The sequence below is a fragment of the Rhea americana genome, unplaced genomic scaffold (genome assembly GCF_003343005.1).
Source record: "Rhea americana isolate MKP2758 unplaced genomic scaffold, rheAme1 scaffold_2, whole genome shotgun sequence".
NCBI lineage: Eukaryota > Metazoa > Chordata > Aves > Rheiformes > Rheidae > Rhea > Rhea americana.
In genome coordinates, this window is record NW_028186149.1 from 6,781,273 (window position 1) to 6,807,539 (window position 26,267).

General features: G+C 35.9%; 1 protein-coding gene across 1 annotated transcript in view; it reads left to right on the top strand.

The window, feature by feature from the left end:
- The window catches only part of LOC146596653 (unconventional myosin-Va), an 84,798-nt gene extending 59,224 nt beyond the window's left edge, over positions 1 to 25,574 (top strand). The window contains exons 24-41 of the mRNA XM_085303665.1: positions 25 to 173; positions 946 to 1,059; positions 3,525 to 3,671; positions 4,018 to 4,071; positions 4,781 to 5,008; positions 7,598 to 7,698; positions 8,277 to 8,357; positions 10,315 to 10,513; positions 12,022 to 12,096; positions 14,059 to 14,152; positions 15,091 to 15,237; positions 15,630 to 15,784; positions 17,046 to 17,135; positions 17,859 to 18,009; positions 18,789 to 19,071; positions 19,864 to 20,038; positions 21,306 to 21,386; positions 22,269 to 25,574. Of these exons, the coding sequence (XP_085159791.1) occupies positions 25 to 173; positions 946 to 1,059; positions 3,525 to 3,671; positions 4,018 to 4,071; positions 4,781 to 5,008; positions 7,598 to 7,698; positions 8,277 to 8,357; positions 10,315 to 10,513; positions 12,022 to 12,096; positions 14,059 to 14,152; positions 15,091 to 15,237; positions 15,630 to 15,784; positions 17,046 to 17,135; positions 17,859 to 18,009; positions 18,789 to 19,071; positions 19,864 to 20,038; positions 21,306 to 21,386; positions 22,269 to 22,421 (2,477 nt within the window). The 3' untranslated portion in view covers positions 22,422 to 25,574. The remainder of the gene's footprint in view (positions 1 to 24; positions 174 to 945; positions 1,060 to 3,524; positions 3,672 to 4,017; positions 4,072 to 4,780; positions 5,009 to 7,597; positions 7,699 to 8,276; positions 8,358 to 10,314; positions 10,514 to 12,021; positions 12,097 to 14,058; positions 14,153 to 15,090; positions 15,238 to 15,629; positions 15,785 to 17,045; positions 17,136 to 17,858; positions 18,010 to 18,788; positions 19,072 to 19,863; positions 20,039 to 21,305; positions 21,387 to 22,268) is intronic.
- The last annotated feature ends 693 nt before the right edge of the window (positions 25,575 to 26,267 follow it).

Genomic DNA, 26,267 nt, shown 5'->3' on the forward strand with positions numbered 1-26,267 from the left:
TTGGCTTCCTCTTCTCTGTTGCAGAGACGATGGAGAAGAAGTTCATGGAGGAAACAAAACAATTGGAGCTAGATCTGAATGATGAAAGGTTACGGTATCAGAACCTGCTGAATGAGTTCAGCCGCTTAGAAGAGCGTTACGATGATCTCAAGGATGAAATGAACTTAATGGTGGTAAGTGGATAAAGATCTGAGAAATGAAAAGCTGCTCATGAGCATGTTTTAGTAGAATCTAGTGGTATAATTTAAGACCTGATTTGGCACTTAGCTGTGTGGTGGTTACCTGTATCTGAAAACGAACTTGTTTTTGAAGTACTGGTTAATTAGATTAGCTCAGTAAAAACACAGGATGCTATCAAAACCATTTAAAATTTGTGGTTGAATAATCTTTTGTTTTCAATTTTGTGGAAGAAGATTAAAGTTCTGCTGTGACTTGGCTAGTGGTAATCCACATACCTTCTGTATTCATTTTACCCTGAAGTTATTGATGCGTACTGGAGTCTTTTGTACTACATTTGGCCACTGTTAAATTTTCAGCAATTCTAATGCTATTTTTATGTGGCAAGAGGAATAAATATTCCAGTACTCCTCACTGCAGTGTCTCTAGTTCCAGACAACTGCTGCCTCTGCTTTCCTACCCTATCTGTTCTTTCCATGTAAACTGAGCTTTTTTCTTTCCCACAAAATGCTGCATAGTTGCTTGCTTCTGCATTCAACAGCAAGTACTCAGTGGAGGGGGAGCTGACTTGTCTCCATATATTTGATTGTGAACTGTGTCTCACAGGCTTCTGGCAGCATGAGAGACCAGAATCACAAACCTTTTCTTATAAATTGTGCAAGCTATGAAATAGCAGCGGATATTACAAGCTAAATTATAGATTGTGAACAAACAATTGTAGGAAAAACATATAGTAATATTGATTTATTTCATTTTTTTTTACTCCAGAACATCCCCAAGCCTGGACACAAAAGAACAGATTCGACTCACAGTAGCAATGAGTCTGAATATACTTTCAGCTCTGAGATCACAGAGGCAGAAGACTTACCACTGAGGATGGAGGTAACATTAAAAAAAAATCAAAAAAACAAACAAAAACCCCCACAATTTTTCATTGATTAATGCTTGAACTAATTCCCATCTCCTTTTGTGTGTGTTTTTGAATACCAGATATTTATATTGAGAAATCTAGTGCTTCAATCCATCCTTGTTCTATTTCCTTTATGAAAAGTTTAGTCTATAGTTGGTTGTCCTCTGTAAAAAGACTTTGTGAAAGGATGCTTAGAGTTCCTCTCTAACACAGTCAGTGTAGACTAGATGCTTGGCCATCCAACTGATTTGTATCTGTCAGATGCCTGACACAATTTAAAGCAAAATCACCTTTTTGTCCAAAAGTGGCAATTCAGAAAAAAACAGGAGACTTCTAGGAGTATTATATTTAAGGGTTAAAACTGATAGAGTGGTTAGCCACCTAYTTAGTAGCCACATGCCCAGATGGAAAAACAGCCACAGAGACTATGGCGCTGATGTGTTATCAGTTTAGTAGAGCTGCTGCAGGAGTTCAAGAAAAGACCACAGTGGAGTTCTCATATATKTGAGTAACAGTCCGCAGAGAACATGTCAATTCTTTTAAGTCTTCCTCATCCCTAAAGGTCTGTTTTGAAAGGTGTAGTGCGAACCTTTTGCATAGAGTCAGTTGCCTGTCAGAGTTGAGACCCTAATGTTGATTTTTTTTTTCTTTCTCTRTTTCATGTGGAAGAATAGACAGTGTACTGTCCCTTTGCATGTGCAGTGATAGAAATGCCAGGTTACTTTTTTTTTTTAAGAAAGATTACTCTCTCTTATTTCAGATAATGAATAATAATCATGAATAATTATGATGTAACTCTAACCTATTTTCCAAATATTTTGAGGATACCTTCCCCTTTTAACCCCTCCCACATAGTCACACAGAAGCTAGGACTGTTAACACATTAGAGAACCACYATATTAATGGTCTGACTGTGCTTGGCAGCTTGCTTAGCTTTCCCTGTGCATACTGGAGTGTTGGGGTTTTGGGGAGTTTGTTTGTTTGTTTTAATCTTACTCCACTTTTAATTGTGATCAGTCACACAGCTTACCCATTTGTTCTCTGTCCTGGTTAGTAATGCTGTATTTGCATTTTATTTACTGTCATTACTGTTTTAAAATTTTCTACAGAAAATGGTTTTCTATCAAGGATTCAACTACTGTGACACATTCATACTGAAGTTATATTCTAGGCAGACTCTTTTATAGTGTTCATGCCTTTCCACTTATATTTTTTCACCTTGCAGAAGTGTTTCACAAAGAGACCCTTATCTTTATGGGTTGTCAGGAAAAGGAAGTGCAACTGCGTGTGATTGAATTTCACATATGAGCCAAATGTTGTCTTTGCCCCTGGCTAATAGACTTACTTATTTGATGTCCTAGAGCCAAAATCATGCTTGTAACAGTTTGGGTTTTTTTTTTAGAATATAAATGAAAGAGGTAACCTGCATAGGAGTATGTGTAAATGCAGCACCAGCAAGATTAAATCTGTATTCATTTAATCCCATAAAATTTCAAACTCCAGTTTGACTATAGATTAACAATACAAAACCATACAAAAAAAGTAGAGGATATTTTATTCCAAAACACTAAAGTGAAATACCTCAGTGTCTGTTTTTTGTTTGTTTGGTGTGTGGGTTTTTTCCCCCTAAAATGTTGTTGTAGTTTATGACTCTCCCTTCAGCTCTGAAAGCGGATGAGGTGGAAATGGCTGTGCTTGCTTGTCTGCTACAGTTGTTAATATTAATTTTCTAGTTCCTTTTCTGGGCTTCAAAATTTTATGGTGCACTTCACAGTAAATGCTTTAATCTTCTTGCTACATAAAGTACAAAATGGCTGATGAACAATTTCTGATGCACTTTCAGATTATAAATGCTCGTCCTTGCCCAGAAAATACTGAGAAAGCTAGTGGATTAATCTCAGTACAGTCTGTTTAATTAGCATAATAGAAGGAAAAGGCATAAAATATATCTTCTAGTACCTTTTTATTTCACATCCCTCTGAATTACCTTGCTTAATCRTGGGTCTAAATCTATGATCAGCATAGAGATTTCTCTGTAGCTAAAGAACTTGCAATAGAAATAATTGAAAAAGAAAAAACTTAGCTTCTCTCTGCAGTTGTTTTTCAAGCAAGTCTAACCACAGATGTTTTTCTCCTTTCCCCCTCTAAACAAGTAAGAAAAAAAGGTATGTTTAATTGTAGACCTACTGTCTGCTGGATAGTCTCTAGTGCTTTCTTTTGTTAGCCTTTAGATTTAGATATGGTTTATAATGGTAGATTCCTTTTAAAAATAGTCTTCTGATGGCTGATGAGACATTTTAGATGCCGGTAGCCAACTCTCAGAATCCAGTAACATTTCTTTCTTTCCCCCAATTTATTTCTCTTCTTTACTCACTGTAGTGCTTCCTTTTGATGTGGAAATGCAGTACTTCTTGACTTCCTCCTGTTCTTTCTAAAGCAGGAACCAAGTGAGAAAAAGGCACCACTGGATATGTCTCTGTTCCTCAAGCTGCAGAAACGGGTTACGGAGCTGGAGCAAGAGAAGCAATCCCTGCAGGATGAACTGGACAGGAAGGAGGAACAGGCTCTACGCGCGAAGGCTAAGGTGGAATCCTCCTAGCTGTGAAATGCTGATGCCAGACTATCTTTTGTTGTGGTAGATCAACTGTGTGAATGCTGACTGGCTTTTACTAAATTCTTGTCTTCCCATAGTACTTGCTTTATTTAACCGCAACAAGTTTTATGTCTCGCTACTTTCAGAACTTGTGACTAGGGGCTGCTTATTTTCTTTTCCAGCATTACTGAGATCCCTTCACTGGAGTTAACAGGAACCGAAAGCGGTTGCAACCTKTTGTGGCTGCAAAATGCTTGCTTTCCTTTTCCTTCTTCAACTCTGTTAAAGAATAGAAAGGATTGGATTGTTTTTCACTTTTGTGTATCTCCTTTCGTAGGAGGAGGAAAGGCCCCCTATAAGAGGTGCAGAGTTGGAGTATGAGTCACTCAAGGTAATTCTGCAAATTTTATGTTATTTCCTAGTGAGAATGTTGCCACCAATTATATACCTGCTAGCATATGATTATATCACCCCTCCTGTTTCAGCGTATTAGCTGGAAAAAGGAGAATGAAAATTCCCCAATAAGCCTTTTATTGTAGGATTGCCCTTTTTGAGGTATAGAATRTGTGGCTGGGCCTTGCAGATCAAGAAGATCCCCATGAAACATGGGGAGTTCTCTGTTAACAGCTTAATACAACTTGCAAACTAATTTGAGAAAAATACAATGATGAGTGGAGCCCTTTGCTCCAAACATGTTATTGAAATTGATGCATTATCTTAGATCACTAAAACCAAAAATATTTCCCAGTATCACTGAATGCTGCAGAATCTTCATTGCCTGCTAACTACTGTTTTTTTTTGTTTTGGTTTGGTTTTTAAGGGAAGAACAGGGGCGGAAAATGGGTAATTTTTTCCTTCAAATCTGTATGATTCATGTATATGTATTCTGACTGGGCACTTCCAGACAAAAGGTAGCCCTATTACTGAAATCCTCCCAAGCACTAGTCACAGTAGTTAAGAACCTAGGGTTAAGGGAGCAAGTAACTGATTTGTCACAGTTACTCATAGTGTTTACCCCCTCTATCCATAGCTTCATGGCTGTATTTTATTTGCATGTAGGAATGGTGCTGAGTTGAAGAAGTTGTCCTTATTTCTTGCAGCGTCAAGAGCTTGAATCTGAGAATAAAAAACTGAAAAATGAGTTGAATGAGCTGCAGAAGGCCCTCACAGAAACACGATCTCCTGAGGTAACTGCTCCTGGTGCCCCTGCATACAGGGTCCTGCTGGATCAGCTGACTTCAGTAAGTGAAGAGCTTGAAGTGCGCAAGGAAGAAGTCCTCATCCTCAGGTCTCAGCTGGTTAGCCAGAAAGAAGCTATTCAACCCAAGGTGAATAATAGTCAGCAAATGTACTGGGTAGTAGAGTTAAATTGCATCACTGAGGTGCTTTATTTAGCTTAGCAGCATGCTTGAAAAGGCAGAGAAAAATGGTCTAGGCTTTGAAGCCTTTCTTGCTGCAATCCATTGATCAGTTATTAGCACACACATTTCAACAGTTCGAATTGGGAGATTCTATTCCTCAAACAATTTTGGACCTGTCTACTAGCACTCATATAAAGAAACTATTTCAATCAMACCAGGCTGGCAGATACTTGCGGTCTAGATTTCCTGAAAATCTCTTAACAATGTGGAAATATTTCTCATTTGGAGTTGTATCATTTCTGCACTGAATATGTAAATTCACTGGGAAATTTACAACAGTTTTTAGGAATCTTTTTTGATTAATACTTCAGTAGGAGGTACAAGGAACTTTCTGCTCCAAATCTATGTATGGTCATAGATCATACTTACATAGCAGTAAAATTTCATGAAGGCAACCTATGAAGGTGTAGAAATTCCGTATTATTCCTTGATAGGTATCATCTCGTTTTGTAGAGCAGATACCATCAGAACTCCTGAAGTGCATATTTCTAATATAAAAAATAAAGCTCTAATTCTGATGAGATACTTGTCTTTCATGGGAAGTAATAGTTTTGAAAATAAGAGTTATTCAGCTTTAAAAAGTATTAGGTAAATCCAGTAACTGGTCACTTCAATTCAATGGAAATACCTTGTGATTCATAACCTCAGCAGGAAATGAACAGAGGTGTCCTCTTTCCTTTGCTGCTACAAAGATACTCTTATATTTGTGTTAAATTAATTGAAAGTCTGTGATGCATGGAGGTGTACATATTTTGTTTTAAATGACTGATTATAAGGAAAACAAAACCTTAGTTTCCTGAAATTCCTGAATAGTAAGTCCCTGAGTTACTTATTCTCAACAAAGATTGCATGTAAGTTTTGTTTTGACAGCTGTTAATGAGAGAAATATAAAGGTGATGGAGGGATGGCTAATTGCCAGTTTGCATATAGCTTCTGCTTGTTAGGTTGGATAGCTGCAGCATGAACAGAATCTTTTAATGATTTGTTTCTCTTCTTTCCTGCCTACCAATTTGATTGCCAGGAGGATAAGGTACATGTTTTCTCCCACAGCTATAAACTAGCATCTCTTAAATGCGACAAAAACCTCACCAGTACTTGAGCTATCATTTCCCTACATCTCATAACCTGCATGTTTTTGAAGTTGTTCTCACACTTTGTTATTGAGGAGACCGTTCTCATTATCCCTTCCCTGATTCCACCCACCCTCCCAAAAGGGAACAATTTGCTTTGAAACAAGCAGGTTTAACAATTTGGAGTTGTTGCTCTATGGTAACCTGAACATGAAGGAAAAAGCTCATGAATCTGTCTAGCAAACTGAATCAGTTTATCTTGTTGAGTGCGTTTGGAGAGTAGAAGCAACACTGTGATTTTGCAGTGTTAGGAGTATGAGAACGCAAACCAACTTTAAATGAAGGCTGATAATTTAAATGTTACAACTAGAGCGCGTAGGTGTTCTTGAAAATAGAAAAGTAATTAGCACTTCTTTTTATGAGCACAAAAATATGTGCAGATTACTAAAGCTTGGTAGATTGGCAAATGAGGTTACAACAGTTTTGCTGTGTAATAAAATAACAGTAGAAAAATTGCAACGATTTCTTAAGGATGTTGGGAATAATTTGATGAGAAGCTTATAGTTTTCATATAAGATAATCCAAATCATACAAGATTTGCACTCCAAAAATGTATGTGCACAAAATTATTACAGCCAATATGTTGTAAAATTTTGCTCAAGGAAATAGCATTTAATTGTTTTGGAAGTCAGAATTCGGTCTCTTATGTTCAGTAGTGTCTTGTGGTTTCACTGTTATCATTCATAGGAATGGCATAAGGCTCAGATCAAACTAGCTTAAGTGACTGTGAAAACCTGTTAAATATTTCAAGTTTTACTGAAGAAAAAGGAAAAGTGGTAGTGGTTGTGGTAGTAAACATTCTCAACTGAAACAAAATGGTATTATGATGACAACTAACTTTAAAAAAATTCCAGTCCTTGTAAATTGCTTCCAGTTTTGTCAGAGTACTTAATATGTGTCAARGGAGGAATAGAGCTTATTTGCAAGGTTCCAAAGAGTACATATAATGCTACATTTAAGAAGTACGACTAGAACTAAGCTGTATGTGTAAACATGTTGCAAAATTATACCTCCTCACTTTTAGTGTTAGCAACTATTCCTGGTAATTTAAAATAAAATGCAAATCCATCATTTTACAAAATGTATTTCCTTCCTTTTTTGTGATGAACAAATGAAAAGAGAKTGTCACATATACATGCTTATTAGACAGACTGGTATTTCCACATGTTGCTTCCATGCATGTTAAAAGATATGCCAAGTAGTCATAGAAATTATGGACTAGACTCCTGCTCCCCAAGTACCCACACTAATTTTGGTGGGGCTGCTCTAGGAGTAAGATTCCATTTAAATAAAGTGACTAAAATACRGATTCGAAGGATGATTGCAGTGTTAAATTTACCCTGGAAATGATGGTTCTTTTTTCCAGAATACCATGACAGATGCTACAATCCTCTTGGAGGATGTGCAAAAGATGAAAGACAAAGGAGAGATAGCACAGGCTTATATTGGGCTGAAGGAGACAAACAGGTATGAGTTCTCTTTATTTGATTTACAGTCATCTGGGGTCTGCTATGACATGCTTAGTGTATCATTTTCAGTAAGTTGCATCCATGTAAGCCTAGATTCTTTGAGAGCACTAGTAGTGGGGGTATAATTTGATGAGTTAAATTGCTGTATGCAGTATTCGAAAGGATTAGGAACCAATAGGGAAATGCAAAATCAAGCTTCCTGGATTCCACCTGCCTAACATTTAATTGGTTAAGTTGCACAAACAATTATTTTTTGATACTCCTTCTCTGTTTTTGGGTGCCATTCCCCATGCTGTTTTTACCCATTATCCAGTAGTTGTCACAGTAACATGTCATAGTACACATAGTGTAAAGTCATGAAATGCTGTAACCAGCTATGATCTCTAACACTGAGAACTGAGTTTCATCATTAGGAATAAATAGATCTAAGCATGAGAAGTATTTTGCTAAGAAGTTTTAGAGTATTGTTTTATTCTCTTTTATAGTATCTATAATTTAGTGTGTACTGCCCTTAACATGCCATCTCATCACCATCATGTATCTTTTTTGTATTTTTTTTAACATTTTTCTTGGAAGACAATCTCCCCAGGACTATCATATGCTGAATGAGGACGGAGAACTTTGGCTGGTTTATGAAGGGTTAAAACAAGCCAACAGGTTATCAGACTTTTCAGAATTTTTTTTTCTTCATTTGCATCTTCTTTTCTAGCTAACTGTGCCCCTTGCTGTGGGTTTGCTTTAGCTACAATATTTCTTACGCACTAATAGTTTTAAAAAAACAATTCATCATAAATTTTACAAACTTACTTTCCCTAAACTTAGTCCCCAACCTTTTTACCTGTCAAGTTATGTCATTAAAACTTAAGGTGGTAGTTACATCTAATGTATAATCCACAAAAATATTTACACAGACATAGACTAGAAAATACCAGAAGCTGCACYGCTGGAAAAGTTTTGTAACTGTATATTATTTGTCTGCCTTTATGTTGGATATAGAAATTAATGTTCCTTACGGTTTTTCAGCTTAAAGTAGTACCTTCATTTTAGTAATTATAAAGCTATTGTTTGAATAGCTGCAGTATACACTTAACTCTCAGATACTTATACTTCTTAGTCTCCTTATTCCACCTGAAGTTCAGTAGATTTAGCCTTCCTCTCCTACATCTTTGTACAAGATTCAAAATGTAAAGCGCGCACAAAGTAACCAACAGAAGTAATCCGTGGTTCCTCATGGCGTTATTCAAACCTCAGTACAGTCGCTGAGACCTGTGCGTGGACTGCGTGCTGGTCGTTTCACTGGTGGAATTCACCCTGTTAGTAAATTCACTCTGGCTGTATGTGCATATCTGCTCTCTATATTCATAAGTGTGTCCCAGACTTCCAAAACAGTTTGTAGTCATGTACAGCCAACTRATTCAATAGGTCAGCAGTGCTGACTTTCTTAAATATACACATTTGTTAGCAGTAACTACAAAAGGGGGTATTTTGCAACAAATGCTACTAACTACTGTCTTTCTGTTTCTTCTGCTAACAAATTCTAAAACTAAACTTTTTTATAAGCCTGCCAAGAACGAACTTAACACCAGTGCTCTGCAGAGCAGGGTGCGGGAGTGATTGCATCTTCTTTTTCTTTTTTTTTCTTTTTTCATAGTATTGTAGAGGCAACAAGCTTTTTGTTAAATGGCAGAGCATTGCAGGTAAATGACTATTTGCCCTTGCGTGCTTGATCAGTCTACTTACTAATAAATATGACCRCCTTTTGCATATTTACACCCTGAAAGCTTGTCTAATTGAACACTAGTGRTCACTATTAATGTCATTTCCTATGTGTGTATATTTATGAAATTATGAGTCAGAGCTCTTGGACGGTGCCTTGCAAACATGAGTTAATCCACACAGCACTGCTTTGAAGGAGGCCATTAGGTGTTCTCCCCATTTCTCATGAGAAGAGTTCAAGACATGATTTGCCCAAGGAGAAAGAACAAGTCAGTGGCAGAGCTGGGAATTAAAAAAAAAAAAAAGAAAGAAAGAAAATTTATAAACCTTAGTCCAGAGTTTGGGTCTCTTGTTAACTTTTCCTGCCCAAATGACAATAGTCTTCAAAACATCTATTTTAATGTAAAAATAAAGATAATGTATGTGTATTTGCAGTTACATGTTTCAATTTCTGACTGAACTGAGTTAACTAAAAAGATTTGCCTTTGTTAATATCACAGGATCCTAGCTTAAGCAAATATATTGTTGTCTTCCTCTTACAGAGTTGATTTGATTTGGTTAGAAGTGGAACTTGCCTACACCTTTATAAACAGTGGCAAGCTGTGAAGGCTTAGCAGTACATGCATTACCATGTGTTCTCTGTGGTACCATGTACAGTGTTTGTTCAATCACAAAGCAAATGCAAAGCAGTGTCCCAATTAGTTTCTCTCCACTTTTTGATCATACAAGCTTTAATTGAAAGGCATATTGAAGGGTTTAAAGAGTACTCTGCCTTTTTCATTTTCCYTTGCAAGCCATGACTAATTGTTCCTGAGCAGCAGCTAAAGCTTTAGACTCCCTCTGCAAATGTGAGGTGCAACTTTCTAAGTGTCTTGCAACTGTTGCTCAACTTCTTTAGGCTGCTGGAGTCTCAGCTTCAGTCGCAGAAGAAGAGCCATGAGAATGAGCTGGAGTCACTGCGAGGCGAGATCCAGAGTCTGAAGGAAGAAAACAATCGCCAGCAGCAGCTCTTGGCGCAGAACCTGCAGCTGCCCCCAGAGGCCCGGATTGAAGCTAGTCTGCAGCATGAGATCACCCGTCTGACTAATGAAAATCTGGTAAGGGGAATGATGCAGGGCAGCAGGATGCAAGACAGRCTTGTCTGTGCCCCTAAGTTCTTACCGCTTTTCTAGTGGCAGCCTCCCATGGTAAAGCGCAGCAGTGCAATAGATTTGTGTAGGTAAATTAGCAAGAAAGAGAGACTAAAGATTGCTGATGAAGTAATAATGTTGCAGGGAATTTGTTAGAGGTTTCCAGCATGGGAAAAGTTCATGAATCTCTAACAAAGTACTCATTTCAACTGATAAGCTTTATCATCCCTATATAGAATGACTGATATCCATGGACATCATGTTGTAGAAAAAACTCTGATGGAGTTCTTTAAATGTAGCTTTTCTTCCTTTTTCCCTCTGCTCTGCCTGAAGCTACATAGACAATCCACTGTGTTATGAGCTAGATCTGTTCGGTATGTTTTGAAGAAACAAATAGTTCCAGAAAAAGACACTTGATTGAAAGTCACTTGGCTAATTGGTGTTTCTTGTTTGCTTTACAACATTTTTGTATGAAGGACGGATCAGGTGAAACTCCGTACTCTGAAGGAGTATGTTTGTCATATGCAGATTGGTTGATTTCTGAGGGAATTTTCTAGAGAGGCCTTTGCTGAAATATCATTGACTTATTGATAAACTGCTGATTAGCCTGGAGTCTTCCTATCAAGTTTCTTCTTTATAGCAAAATGGACTGTGCTACTTCWGGAAGAAAATTCCTAGCTCTGAGTGTCATTGTGTCCTCTAAACAAACAAAAGTGTAGTCTTTTCTGCTTACATCTTTCCTTGCATCTTGGTACCAAAGATTTTGAGAAAAGCAATAGATAATACAGCTGATAGATCTGAGTAAACTGTTATTGGAAGTGTATTTATAAGCAAAAATACATTGCAAGCTTATTTCTGTCTGGAAAAGGTGTATGGCAAATGTTTCTATCTTGGACAGCTCGCTTCTGCTGCCTAGTTATATATTATGATTTCTAGTCTTTTTCTTCCCCAAGAGAACTACTCATCACGTTATGAGTTACCAAGGCAACACGCAGTTGTGTAATTACCTCTTTATTTTCAAATATAGTGAATGTAATTTTACTTGTTTATTATAGACTTGTACTATAGTATTCACTAGTATTTCACTTCAGCTGTTGCAGCCTGTTTCACATCAGGAATATGTTTATTTTCCACTCCTATCCCTATCCAAATCTGATATTAGAATTTCAGTATTCACTGCATTCTCATCTTTATTAGCATAAGAAAATGTCCTTTCCAAATTCCCACAGAGGTTATATTCTAGACTTTCATAGTAATACTACTCACCATTTTTAAAAGATATGACCATTCCGCAATCCATCTRTATCAGCTTCTGTTTCTGAGAGCCTGGAGTAAGACCCACACATAAGAACTAGACCACCTAAAAATTAGAGATTCTTGACCTTGTTTTAGCCTGATTGAATTTATACAGTGCTTACTGAAATATCAGTATCTCAGAAGGAAGGAAAAAAACAATCCTGTACCTATTTTTACAGTTTTATGAGGAGTTGTATGCAGATGATCCCAAGAAGTATCAATCGTACCGGATTTCACTTTACAAACGGATGATTGTATGTAGATCACTCGAATCCTGTTTCTCTGTTGTCTTGTTCGCTATTTCTGGAGCACTAATGAACAGCAGGTTGCCTGCCTTTTTTCCTCTCCAAGGAACTCCCCTGCAGAGAGCTTCACAATGCTGATTTCTTCTCTCACTGCTTTTTTTGTTAGTCTGAGTGTCCTCTGTGTAATCTCAGTGTCTCTTTGATGCACAGTTTTTGTTACTAATAAAAGTCTTGCACTGTGACCAAAGCGGTTTCTTTCCGAATACCACTTAAGTATTAAAAATGCCTTTATGCCTTGAAAAAGAGAGGTATGATGCAAAAGATGCTCAATTTTCAGATCCACCTCTTTGCTTTAAAACTTCAATACATTTACCTACAGCTCAGCAAAATAGAAACTTGAACCTACGGCTAGTTATCAAGGTGAGTTATGCCTGCAAACGTGAGTAGCTTGACCCTAGACTGAATTTGCTCAGATCTGTTTGCAGGGAAGTTAATCAGAGGTTTTAATAAACATTTTGCAAAAATGCAAAATCTAAAGGATAAATTAGAAATAACAGGGAAAAAAAGGATATTTTACAATAATTAAAGGTAGGCTAGCAAATAGAGATTGTATCATACCTAAACTTGGAAAGAATATCATTTATGAGATTCCAAATGTTAATGAGATGTGAAATCTACTTGTTTGTTTAGAGGAACCATAGAAGTGTTTTCCTTCTCACATATTTGTTGTTGTTCAGAAACCAAATCCCTTCACTGATATTTTCAAAACAATCAGACTTTTTTAAAAATTAATTTCAATATAAATTGTTATATCTGAAGATAGTTATGTTATTAACAGGATTTGTCTTGTAAAWTTTTTTACCACCGTTTTGAATATGAAGCATATCCCTGGTTCTGTTCTTTCAACAGGTCTACAATCTTATGTTTAAATATGTTATATAAGGTTGTGAACTCTTTACTATGTGATTAAAACTGACTTTATGCCTAATTCTCATTTGCTGTCAATGTTGCTCTAGCATTTTTCAGTATTTTTAAGAAAGTTTTGGTTCCCATGATAACTTTTTTGATGCAGAGAGTTCATGGTACCCTATCTATGTCAGTGCCATGAAGAATCAGAGCATTTTTCTTTTAAGCTGCTTTCAAACTCTTAATCTGAAATGGCATTCTTTTTTTTTTTTTTTTTGAGCTTGAGGTGTTTTACTTCCTTTGTAAAGACTTTCCATTTTGTAATTACATGATTATTTCATGAATACTTCATACATTCATGAATATTTCATGAATGATAGATTTCTGGTGATTGTTCCTTTGGAAGAAAAAAACTGTTTTATTGCAACACTAAGACTGTTAGCTGCTAGGTATTGTTCAAGTACAGAATAAAAGGGTGGTTCCTGTAAGAACTCTGTTTCAGTCTAAGGAAAGATTGTGACAGCAAGCAACAGGGAGATGGCAGAGTGTTGTGAGAAATGTCATATGTTTGTTTGGATGCCTAATATTTGAGTAAACTTTAATACAATTTATGTTCTTTTTTCAGATTCCCCTTTTATATTCCCTTAAAATGGATAGGTCTGAATAACAAGTCGGTCCTGAAGGCATAAATAAATGGCACAGAAGTACAGGGTAGCTGTTAAAGAAGTTCACTGAAACATTTGGAAGAGCAGAGAGGAAGCATTAGGGAGATCTGTTTGCAGCAAAATGTCTTATACTCACGATATGAACTGACCTAGTTCTGAATGTCTGCAGAATATACCTGCATAAGAACTTTGCCTTTGTCATGCTGCACATAACTTAATAATATTCGTAATATCTGGCTCGTGTTACAGGCAATGTACTGGTTTGTAAACCTCAGCCAGAGGGTGGCACTACTGTTCAGCTTTCCTCACCATCTTGTAATTCTAACAGTGCTGGTTTTGTCTCTGTCACAAGTTTTGGCATTTTCGTATACATTAATTTTTCTCTCATCTTAATTTACAGGATTTAATGGAGCAACTTGAAAAGCAAGACAAAACTGTTCGCAAGCTGAAGAAACAGTTGAAAGTATTTGCTAAGAAGATTGGTGAACTTGAAGGTACTATGAGAGAAAGCACARATTTTGTTTTACTTTTTGTGATCCCATTGTCATCTTATCCATCTGTGCTAGCTGCCTTGGAGAGCATGGGGTCTTTGGTAGTGTTTCTCTTAACTGATTCCAGAAACAGGAGGTCCACTCAGAGCTCTTTGTGTTCCTTCATAAATATGTTGAAGATTTGTTATATTTTAAAGCAGTGAAAAAGAGATGAATCTTTCTTTGAAACATAAAAACATGAGAAAGTGTTACCTAACCTCTTTGATTACTCAAAGACATTATCTGTTTTTGTCAAGACAAAAGCTATGCTGAATGTGAACCAGGCAGAAATAACTTTCCCAGTTTTCTTTTGATTGTGAATTTCTGTATTAGTGGAGCTGAGAATGCTGAGGTAGTCTTTTGCTGCTTGAGGTTTCCTTTCCAAGTTGCTGACCAGACTTGAATATGAGAACACTGAGATACAAACTAAGCTTATTTTATTTCTATGTACTTCAAAGTGAGTTGCCTTAGGATCTTAGAACTGGTGAGACAGAGCTTATTGTGCCTCTGGTTAAATAAAGTTCTTTTAATTGCTATGCTAATGTTTTGCTGGACAGTTAACAGTGACCTCTGCTGTATTAATCTGTGATGTGATTAACTACTATCTCTTGACCCTTGCGCTTTTATGTGATAAAATTTGGGAAATCAGCAGTAATTCTGTATTAACATGTGATTCACACACTTTAACTGTTCTTCAGAGGCAGAATACTAACCCAAAATATATTTGTCAAGRATATGTGTTTTTGTTTAGTGGGTATTTTGGTTTTAGGTGTTAGCTGAAACCGAAAAAATACATTCCTTAGCTCCAAATGGTGGAGTTCTTCCTTAGAAATGTCATAGTATTCTGAGGTATGCGTTGCTTTCACTGGAAAACATTTTATCATTTCTTTTCTCTTCTGAAGTGGGCCAGATGGAGAACATATCACCTGGACAAATCATCGATGAACCTATTCGTCCAGTTAACATTCCGCGGAAGGAGAAGGACTTCCAAGGGATGTTAGAATATAAGAAGGAGGATGAACAAAAACTTGTCAAGAATCTTATTTTAGGTAAATATCTTTSTCATTTACAGCTTCCTCTGCTCCCATGTGATCTGAAAAATGAAAAAGAGAACTACAAGAATCTAGAATTTGCATTATGAGACGTATCTTTCAGTTTACTTCAGTTTTCAGTGTTCAGTTTATATATTAAACTAAATTAAATTTCTGTTGGAACATAATCTCACTGTTTGATTAGTATAATACCTATTGATGTGTCCCCACATTTTTAGCAGGCAATTATGTTTTCTTCTCTTCCGACAGATTGCTAAGAAAATGCCTCATATTTTCTTAGTTTATTATTAGGTTTCACTTGCCATACATACACAATTACTGGGGAGGTTGCAATTACTACATACAGCATTTTTCAGTTAACAGAATAATGTATGTTTGTTTATCCTAAGAACTGAAACCACGTGGTGTGGCTGTCAACCTGATTCCAGGATTACCAGCATATATTTTGTTCATGTGTGTTCGCCATGCGGATTACCTCAATGATGACCAAAAAGTGAGGTCACTGTTGACATCCACTATCAACGGCATCAAAAAAGTGTTAAAGGTTAGTTAGTCCGTTTGGTTCAGGAAGATACTACTTGAAATTTGCTTGTGCTTTTACATTAGAGAGTGAGGAAAATGCTTTTAATGAATTGGGCCTGGGTTTCTGATCAGTAAACTCCTCCTGAGGTTCCAAATGTTGTATAAACAAGCAACAAATTATAGTGATAGCATTTTCTTCACACAATAGCACAGATGCTTTGAATTGATGAAAAAAGAACTACCTTATTTTCATTTTGAACAGTCTGCTTTCTCTGGTGGTATAACTTTAAAGCTTTGAGTACAGTCATTTGCATAAAGTGAGTCTTTATAAATCCTATCCAGAACACATATCGCAAATGTTTCATTTGCTGTTTTGTTTGAAAGACTTGCTCATTTGCTTCATCTACATACAGATTAGATTGATAATAATATGTTACTGCCTTAAGTCCTTGCAGTGAATGACCTAGAGGGGTTTAGGCCGGAGGTATCTTGAAGGTATTATTAAACTATAAACAGGTTCTTTATGCAGTTCCCTTTATGCTTCATGGAGGTTTTTTAGTTGTTAAATAAAACAGCTGTGCTTAAAACAATCATTTAATTAAGCTACACATTTTTTGGGGAAAAAAAGTTCAGTAAACAATTCTCTAGCAGCTTAGATTTTTGGTGAAATTTTTGGAGATTTAAGTAAACAGAGTACATACTATAGATGTCTAGAATCTTTATTTACAGAAATAGCACATACTAGCTTCTGTGTTCTTTCAGGAGGAGGGGTTTTTGGATTTGGGTTTGGTTTTTGGATTTGGTTTGTTTTACCCTGTCAGGCTGCTAGAATGGTTATGATGACCTAACTGACATTCATCAAAACTGAATTCCTTTCCACTTCCCCTTCTTGGCTATGCCTTGTTACCATCCTTCGTGTTGGGCTCTTCTTGCAACAACAGTCATGCCATAGGATGGGTGTTTTGGGAATATAACCACGTTGCCCTGTGATTTCTGCACAGTGCTGTTAGCATGGATCTGTAAATACAGAAATGCGACAGCAGTGGAGGAATCATATTTGAATGTTCTTAAAGAATGTCACAGAAAATGAGGGGCGTTCATAGGATTTTGTAAAAGACCTTGATTTTCAAATCTGTTCCTAAAGTATACAAAGTTTTGCAACACATAAGAAGCTGAGGAACTACAAGAAGAAAGTGGGTTTGAAGAGMTTATTATTTATCTAACATTTTATTATTTTATTCCTCTTACCAGCTTTGTTGAAATGTATTTGTTTTTATCTCCAGAAAAGAGGTGACGACTTTGAAACTGTGTCATTCTGGCTATCTAACACCTGCCGATTTTTACACTGTTTGAAGCAATACAGTGGAGAAGAGGTGGGAAGTGCTGCTATTTTGGTTTCTTCTGCTTTTTAATACCACTGTGAACACTAGTTTGTAACAAATTCCTGTAATATCTCAAAATCTAATTTAAGTCCCTTAAAAACAGCTGCACTGTCTGGAATGATGGTGATGAAAGTATAGGGAGATAAGATTTAAACCAGACTCCCTTTATCACAGGCTAGGGGCCATTGTGTTTCTGGAAGTACTCACTCAGATTAAGCAGAAAAATCAGGTTTCTAGCATTGTGTTGGTTAGTAAAGATTCACTGAGCTTCCTGTGAAAAAGGTCATATTAAGTACTTTAGCTATGGTATTGCAGACCAATTTAAGTTTGAAAGCTAGARTATGCCTAATTTGTTCTACAGACTGAACTGAGATTTTGGCAAAAAGTGGCTAGATAAGATTGCTCATGCTGGAGTGAGAAGGAAGGGCCTTACCTACCAGAAAGCCAGCAGAGTTTGTGCTGTGTCTGATACTTGAAGCTTCAAGTCAAGGAAACAGACATTACACAAATCATAATTGAAATGTGAACTCCAGCATTAGTTGCAATCAGAACAATCTCCAAATCACAGTTTTGAGGGACTGTGAATATTATTTTGAAAGTACCATTTGTCAGTTGCATGAAAAATATAAACACTATAAATAATATAAATACTGGTGTTTCATAATGGTTTTGTGTTCCATTGAAGCGTTCATTTGTATTATTTTATGAATGCAGGGATTCATGAAGCATAATACACCTCGTCAGAATGAACACTGCCTCACTAATTTTGACTTAGCTGAATATAGACAAGTACTGAGTGACTTGGCTATTCAGATCTACCAACAACTTGTCAGAGTGTTGGAAAACATTCTGCAACCAATGATTGGTAAGGCAAAGATTCATTCCTTAAACTTCACACCATAGTAACAAAAGCAAAATTGTGATGGTGGTAACTTGCTACATCTGTCATTTCTTTCTACACTGTACAGTTCAAATAGTTCTGCTGATATTTTGTTTATAGATGACAAGGACTACACTGAACAGGTTGGATTAGAAGAAAATAAAAAGAACTGTGGCTAGTTCTTCTGAGAGTGACAGAATAAATGGATTTGCCTTATTAACACTTGTCATAAATCATGTATTTACAGGAAGGACTGTCCACTGTTAGGACAGTCTGACATTTGCTGCCCTGTGTGTTGGGAAATGTCCACTGGAAAAATTGGACTGAAATGTATGAGAATTCATAATGAACATGGAGAAAAAGTAGCTGGCTGTCATTATGGACAGCAATCAGCAGTAAAATAGCAGTGACAAAGAGACATTCAGACATTCAGAGAGGGTTTTTTTCATTTAAAGTACATTCTGTTTTTCTTACCGGATAGTAGTTGTACACACATTTTTGTTAATGCTTTCTGATCACACCACTTAGAAGAATKGAACAGCTCTTGGTTTGCTGTCTGTACTGCTCATCTAGCCATTTCGCTGAGCTACTGTCAGACCTTCCTTTCAAATATACATGCTGGAATCTTTGTAAAAACACTCTGTGACTAGAAAAAAAGCGCAGCCTGCTCTTTGTGCATAAATATTAAGTCTTGCTGGTTTGCATAGTTCATCTGCATCTAGCTAATATTTGATTATAATAATAATGTTGTCAACCAAATACAGTTTCAGGAATGCTTGAGCATGAGACTATCCAAGGTGTCTCAGGGGTGAAGCCAACTGGGCTGCGGAAGAGAACATCCAGCATTGCCGATGAAGGGACCTACACTTTGGACTCTATTATTCGACAGCTAAACTCTTTCCATTCGGTGATGTGTCAGCATGGAATGGATCCAGAACTGATCAAGCAGGTTGTCAAGCAGATGTTCTACATCATTGGAGCTGTGACACTTAATAATCTTCTCCTGCGGAAAGACATGTGCTCCTGGAGCAAAGGAATGCAGATAAGGTAAAACAGCTCTTTTCATCCTTCTCTTGAATGTGCTTCTGGAAATTATAGTGAACTCTTGACATTGCAGACAATCATTCTGATGGAGTGGCAGATTAACTTTAAGCATTTCTTATTTCACACACAGTTGCAGGTGATGTTAAACTGATTTTGAGGTTCAGTTGAACCCCTCAGGGAGGTTTCTCTTTCTTCCAAGGAAATTTGGAAGGAGCAAAACAAAAACATTTTGTTGACAAGTAGGAGCCAGAACTGTAGCTGAAATGTTGATAGTTGCTTCTTCAGCTTTTAGGGAGGAGTAGCAAACATGCCTGCTGTGGTCTTTGTAGGTTGGTGGCTCAGTGGATACCTGCTGTGTTCAGGCATATTATAATTTGCTGCTTCCTGCTGTAAAGCCATCTTATTCTATTCCTGCCCTTGGCATCTGTTGTCCAACGAATTCTAATAGCATTTGCCAGGGAATTCAGCCAAGGCATTCCAGTGCCTCAGGTAATCTTGAAGAGCCTCACTGTGCAGTTATGTGGACAAAATCTTGTTCATCTTTCTTCACATACTTGTCACACTCCTGCCAGATAGAGGAAAAGGAAAACTTGGCCATAGCTTCTAACTGTTTTAAAACTCAAGTTTTCCTTTCTTAATTAAAGGGAAATGATATGAAAACAAAATTACAAAAAATCATGACTGTGAAGGAAAAACACGTGCACAAAGAACAAACACTGTGAAAGAGAAATTGCAGTGTCTTGATTTAGTCATAGTCAAACATTAATGTCTTTGTACGCTTACCTCTTTGTACAGATACAATGTGAGTCAACTTGAAGAATGGCTACGTGATAAAAATTTAATGAATAGTGGAGCTAAAGAAACACTAGAACCTCTCATCCAGGCTGCACAACTGTTGCAAGTGAAAAAGAAAACAGATGAAGATGCAGAAGCCATTTGTTCAATGTGCAATGCTCTGACTACTGCCCAGGTAACTGAACTCTCATTGGTGGTTTTTTTTTTTTGTTTTGTTTTGTTTTTATACTATCACTTTTGAGCACTTCTCTGCTCTGCTAGGCATGCCTGCACTGCTGTCACACATGGATTGAAAATTTCTGACTTTATTTTGAGTTAGTACAGCCTAAACAGTTTAAATTAGAGATATAAAAAGAAACAAGTCTTATCTGGAGTTTGATGTTCAAGCTAAGTTTGTTCAAATGAGAGAGAGCTCAATTGACTGTGCAGTGTGTAATGCTATATGTGGTCTCTTAGATTGTGAAAATGCTCAGGAAGAAATCTTCACAGATATCTCTGTAATCTGGGCAGCTCTGCTTGGGATACCAGGATCTGCAAACAAAAGTGTTATGTTATTGTACCCATTACACTCAAAAAGAATGAACCAAGTGTATCTCAGTAAACAGCACAGCTGAAGACTTTTATTTATGAAAGCTTAGACTTTGTACAGATAATTTTTAACTATGTTACACGTGCATAGAGTGGATACAGTTATTCCTATATAAAAGCATCTTGGGTGATTACTAAACATTCTCATCTGGGAAGGGAACAAATTTTTCTCAAAGTGGTATCAGAACTAGCAGTTGCAGTGCTTATAACAATTTTGATCTAGAAATCGATATTACTGGAAAAATAACTCTGAAGTTATAATTCCACATGCCTCAATTTGTTTTTAGCTTTGTTTTAAAAAGTGTTATTTTTAAAAAATAGAATAATGTAAAAGACTGAAGAGAATTCTTTATAAGCTATAGATGTTTAGCCAGCCTGTATTACTATTTAAAGCCTTTGTGTTGCAGTTCTTTGCTCTGGTGATTTTAGCCCTACTTTTAGAATAATAATTTCCTAAAACTATAAACTTTCTTGAAAAGCAGTCAAGTCACCAGACTTTCTTGAATGGAAGCAGAGGAAGGTCGTAAGTATAGAGTTATGATCAAATAGAGAAATTGAGCGTGTTCCTAGCAGGTGTGGGAATAAAATGAGTTCTTTATCATCTGATTTTCTACAGTTTGGCCTTTTCCATACATGTAAAAATAAGAGTTTCTGCCTACAAAGAACACAGTCTGAAGTAGGCAGATTAATAACATAGCTTTGAATAGATAATGAATCAATAAAGGAAAAAAGAATTAGTACTTGTGAAGAATTTTCTTTTTAAAATAGCTAATAAAAAAAAATATTAGGAACCATGGATGTGCCTGTGGATTCATCAATAAAATGAAACTAAGAATGTTTTTTCTTCTTCACAGATTGTAAAAGTTCTGAATTTGTATACTCCAGTTAATGAGTTTGAAGAAAGAGTCTTGGTATCATTTATACGTACAATACAGGTATGGCTATATCTTTTCATCAAAAAACATTTTGCTAGTTCTAAGAAACCCACTGATGAGCCAAAACACATCATGTCCTCAAATGTAGTCAGAAATCTCAAGTAAACTAGACTTTTTAGCCATACTTGTTTCTCCTGTGTTGAAAAGATGTCAGACTTAAAAGTTTAAGTATTTGCAGTTTACTGCCTCCACACTTACATAAAAATGTTAGTTTACCTCTGTATGTGCAAGATTTTTCAGAAAATGAGAAAATGAATTTTTGTGCTTATACAAAAAATCTTTGTGTATGTAAATTCTGGTATGCCTACTTTTTGAGTGTTACCATTTGTATATGGAAATTCACTTTTGTCAGACCTGTGTCTGCATGAGAGTGTTTTGAAACCTGAGGCCTGTGTACATTTYGGAAATTCTTCACTTAGCCCTTGTAATTCTAAATATACTGATGAAAATGAAAAATTTTGAAAATTCAAAAGAAAAGCAGCCAGTAGAACAAAAGAAAGAAACAAAGATGGTCTTTCTGATCTGTCAGAAGTTTAATTACACTGCTGACAAGGTAAGGGACTTGGGAGACCTTACCTTCCCAAGAGACTGGGAAGGTAAAACTGAAATAAAATTTTAATTTGATTTACTGAAAAAATGCAGTAACTAGATATTGAGCAAATTCTACCTTTTACAGAGACTCTAAATATCTTCAGGTTGCATTATAAGGGGAGGATGAGCAGAGTTGAAACTACACAAAGTAACCACGGTTTAATGGCACAATTGTTAYAAATATTCCAAGTCAAGCTGCCATAAAATTTGTGTGATGATTATTATGCARGATAATTATTTTTATCTATAAGGGAGTTAAATGCTAACGTAATCACTTTCTTACCTTTCCAGATGCGTTTGAGAGACAGGAAGGACTCTCCTCAGTTGCTCATGGATGCTAAACACATCTTTCCTGTTACTTTTCCATTTAATCCATCCTCTTTGGCATTAGAAACCATTCAGATTCCAGCTAGCTTGGGCCTGGGCTTCATATCACGTGTCTGATCCCAAGGATGCACTGTCAGTGATACATGGTTGCTCAGCATCTTTATCCATTAAAATCTAGTGAGCCACTGAAAACACACTTTCTGAACAAACAGTGTATATATATTTATGCGCAGATCTGTAGTAAAATCAGCTGGAAAACTACGTAAGAGTGGCACAGATAGAAGGCTAATAGAAAGATGTGCATTTGTGTTAAGTCGTTACATTTATGAAGACATTACTAACTCATACATTTCTGGAGTGTGGAAATAGAGATTGGGCAAAAATTGTGTCTTCAGCTGTCTAGAGACATTTTTAGATCTTTAGTAACATATTTAAATAGTGTAAATTAAACTCCATGTGTAATCTTCTTGTAGGCGGGGACCAATAAGGGGACATCACAATCCTGAACATGGAAAACTTAAAAAGTAAGGCATTTTGTAGTAGAAGATGCAGTCACTTGGGAGCCTGTTACATTTAATTTGTAAAAACTGGAATGGAGAAATGAAAACTGGCAATATATACAATAGTTTCTTAAACCACTTCCTTATTTATGTCAGTTTGACATAAATTTTAGTGATAAGTCTTATAGCTTACTACATGGTATATAACATAGGTGGTCATTTGTTAGTAGTGTGGTTTACCAAGCATATTAAATCGCTGCTGCATATTGTGTTCTTTTTAATATATGACAGTATCATTTTAGGCACTAAAAATGAGATATGTCACTTTTTGTTGTCAACCTTGTTTACAGTCCAGTGCAGTCTGTTACTTTAACTGGATTTTTGCAAATGTTATCAAATATCACCTGCAAAGGAAAATGGTAACYAAGCACAACTAGCACACTGGAAGTTACATGTTTAGGTTTTTTAAAATAGTTATCTAKAAATACAGTATGCTGAAGCAAATGATCAAAAGTCAATCATGATGTTAGTATTTATTTAAATTTTGTAGTTTGTCCAATGTTTTTCTTTGTTTGTAGACCCCAGAGATGACAGTCTGTATTTTTAGTATCATCATCTGTTTTGTTTTGTTGTTGCTTTATAAAATATATTCTTTCATACTGGTATTTAAGAGGAAAAACTTTTGATACAAAATTTCTGCAGTAGCCCAAGTCTGATATTCTTTGAAAAGTTGGCTAAGAAAAATATTCAGTAAGTTTTGAATATGATTCATGCTGATATAATGTATATCATTACAGAGTGCATATTAGAAGCGGAGTTACTTTGGCTATTGCACATCTTACCATAAAGATTTTTCCCTCTTACATGCCTTAGATCTGTTATATAGAATTCGTATTTCACAATTTGCAACAATAAAGGCAGAGGCTTAAGATTCCAATTTAAAACATACAGTTTGTGGTGTATGGCTCAAATATACCTGTAAAAGTCTTGCATACTACTCATGAGGTTGCAGTATGCAATATTTTTAATGTATTCTAAAATTAGCAATTTAACATTAATTTCTTTAAAAATACAGAGAAGTAATCTAGAGTTACTTATCAGTTTGCCTGTAAACACGCAGAATAATTTTTGTTGTTAAACAGACTGAAACATTTCAGTTGTTTTACTTGAGAGATAGACATGCTGTTCATATGGTTGCTGATAAAATCCTTAATAAAGACAGCTTAAACTTTGTCAGTAACATTTTGAAATGCTCATGTCATTTCATTTTCAATGTGTATGCCCCATACTGTGTTTGATGGATCACACGGATGCTTTCAAGAACCTACATTGCATTGCATAAATACTTCGAATGAGCCTTGCTAAATGATTTAGATTATTTACCTGTGCATAGCGTATCAATTTTTTTCTTCAGATGTTACATTATTTCTGAAATTACAGCTACTGTAAGTGGCTCCAAATAAGGTAAAATATAATAATGGTGGAGTATAGTAGCTTTTGACTTTTAGGGTACTCTATTTGCAGGAATGTAATAGGAAAATCTTCACAACCAGTAACAAGGTAGATGAGAGAACATACCAACCTACAAAATTTTTCTCCTATTGAAAAAAAATGACATTACAGTATGTTCATACTGTAGATCAGTAAAAGTATCCAATACTTAAGCATTAGTGTATTGAAACATATGCCTAAATGTATTTTTGTTTATTTTAAAAATTTGTTTACCTGTAAAAAGCCTTATTGTATCTCGTTTCCTTAAAAAAAGTAGTGTTAGTAATTTATAGGTATTATCCTTAAACTCAGTGGTTTGACTGGTATTACTTTTATATCACATTAAAAGTATATGCTGATTGACATGTTTTAAAGGAAAATATTTTTAAGTTGAAATAAATGTGTAATTGGTAATTCATCTAATATTTTACATGGCAGTATTTCACATGCACTTTTCAGAAGTAAAATTTTAGTGTCAGTGTATAATATAAAGTTATCTTTCATCTTAGGACTAATAGCTCTTTAACCATGGAATATAATGCAAAATTATGTTAACAATTTTTTTTCCTTTGAATCATGGTTATGCTCTTTTAATGTGGATATATCTTTTATATTTTAATTTATTATCTATTGCTGTAATAGATTCTATTGGATGCTGGAAAACACTTGCCAATGTCCCCTTAGAATTACACAGTTATTCTAGAGATTTTGCACAGAAATTACCTCATTCAGTTTCATGTCTATTTATTCCAGTGATCATTTTATTCTGATGTTTAGAGCATCATCTTCTACACAAATTTTAACAGATTGTTTCTCAGACTTTGATCTGGGATGAAACATGAAAGTGCTTAAGTCCATTAAATGTGATCAATCTTGCCTACCTATCACAGGAGAAAAATAAGATCAACATCAATGTTGAACAGTGGATTTATATCCAGTAACATTTGTCATTTGTTATGAAACACCAGCATTTGCAATTTGAAGATAATTTATGATTGAACACATTTCAAATACCATACAAAAACTTTGAGTAAACTTTTTTTTTTTTTTTTTTTTTAAGATGCTGATAATTCATCTGGTAAATAAAAGCATTTAATCATAGGTTTTCACTAGATACCACTGAAGTACGTAGATGAAAACCAAAACATTATCAGAATGACCTGAGCTCTGATCTGTTGTAGTGTCTGATGTTGTACTTAGTAAATGTATGCATCAAAAAAACTGTAGCCTAATAGCTATCACTGGAAAATGTCCAAATAAAAATACAACTGTAAGACTTGCTTTGTTTTGGGGTTGTTTGTTTGTTTGGGGGGCTTGGGGTGAATACACAGATATGGGACTGTCACACTTCTGACTGAGCCTGTCCAACTGGATGCCTCCTGCATCTCTCCTCCTTTTCCCAAGTTTTCACAGACTTTCTTTGGACTAAATAGATTACAAAACTGCCTTGTCTTTTGTCCCAAACCTCCTCTTGGGGCAGCTTTCTGTCTGTTAGCCGTTACAGACATGCTGTAGCTCCCTTTTCTTGGAGCAGTGCTGATCTCCTCCTCTCTTCACGCTCCCTACAGTTCTGGTACACACAACTTGCCAGCTGAATTCTCTGAATTTCTGTGTGTGGTATGTAGTAAATGTAACCTGTCCTAAAATACCCACATTTAGACAAAGTAGTAAGCTCTGTATTCATTTTTCCTCAACAGTTTGTTCTGGGATATTATTTATATTATTCTATATATTCTGTTATGTGCTGTGGTTAAGTCAGACACCTTTGGGGTATTTGKTGTCCTGGTCCTAGCTGTCTTGTCTTCTCAGTTACAAATTTACTGTTGTCATTTCTTGATTAGCTTGTTAGTCCTTCATTAGTTCCTCCAACGAAATAAAACTGTTCCTTCTCCCTCCCCATTATTTTCTGTAAAATGCTTACAGTCTTTTTCCTCTCCTTCATTTCTCGCACAGCTCTAGCAGCTTTTGAAGA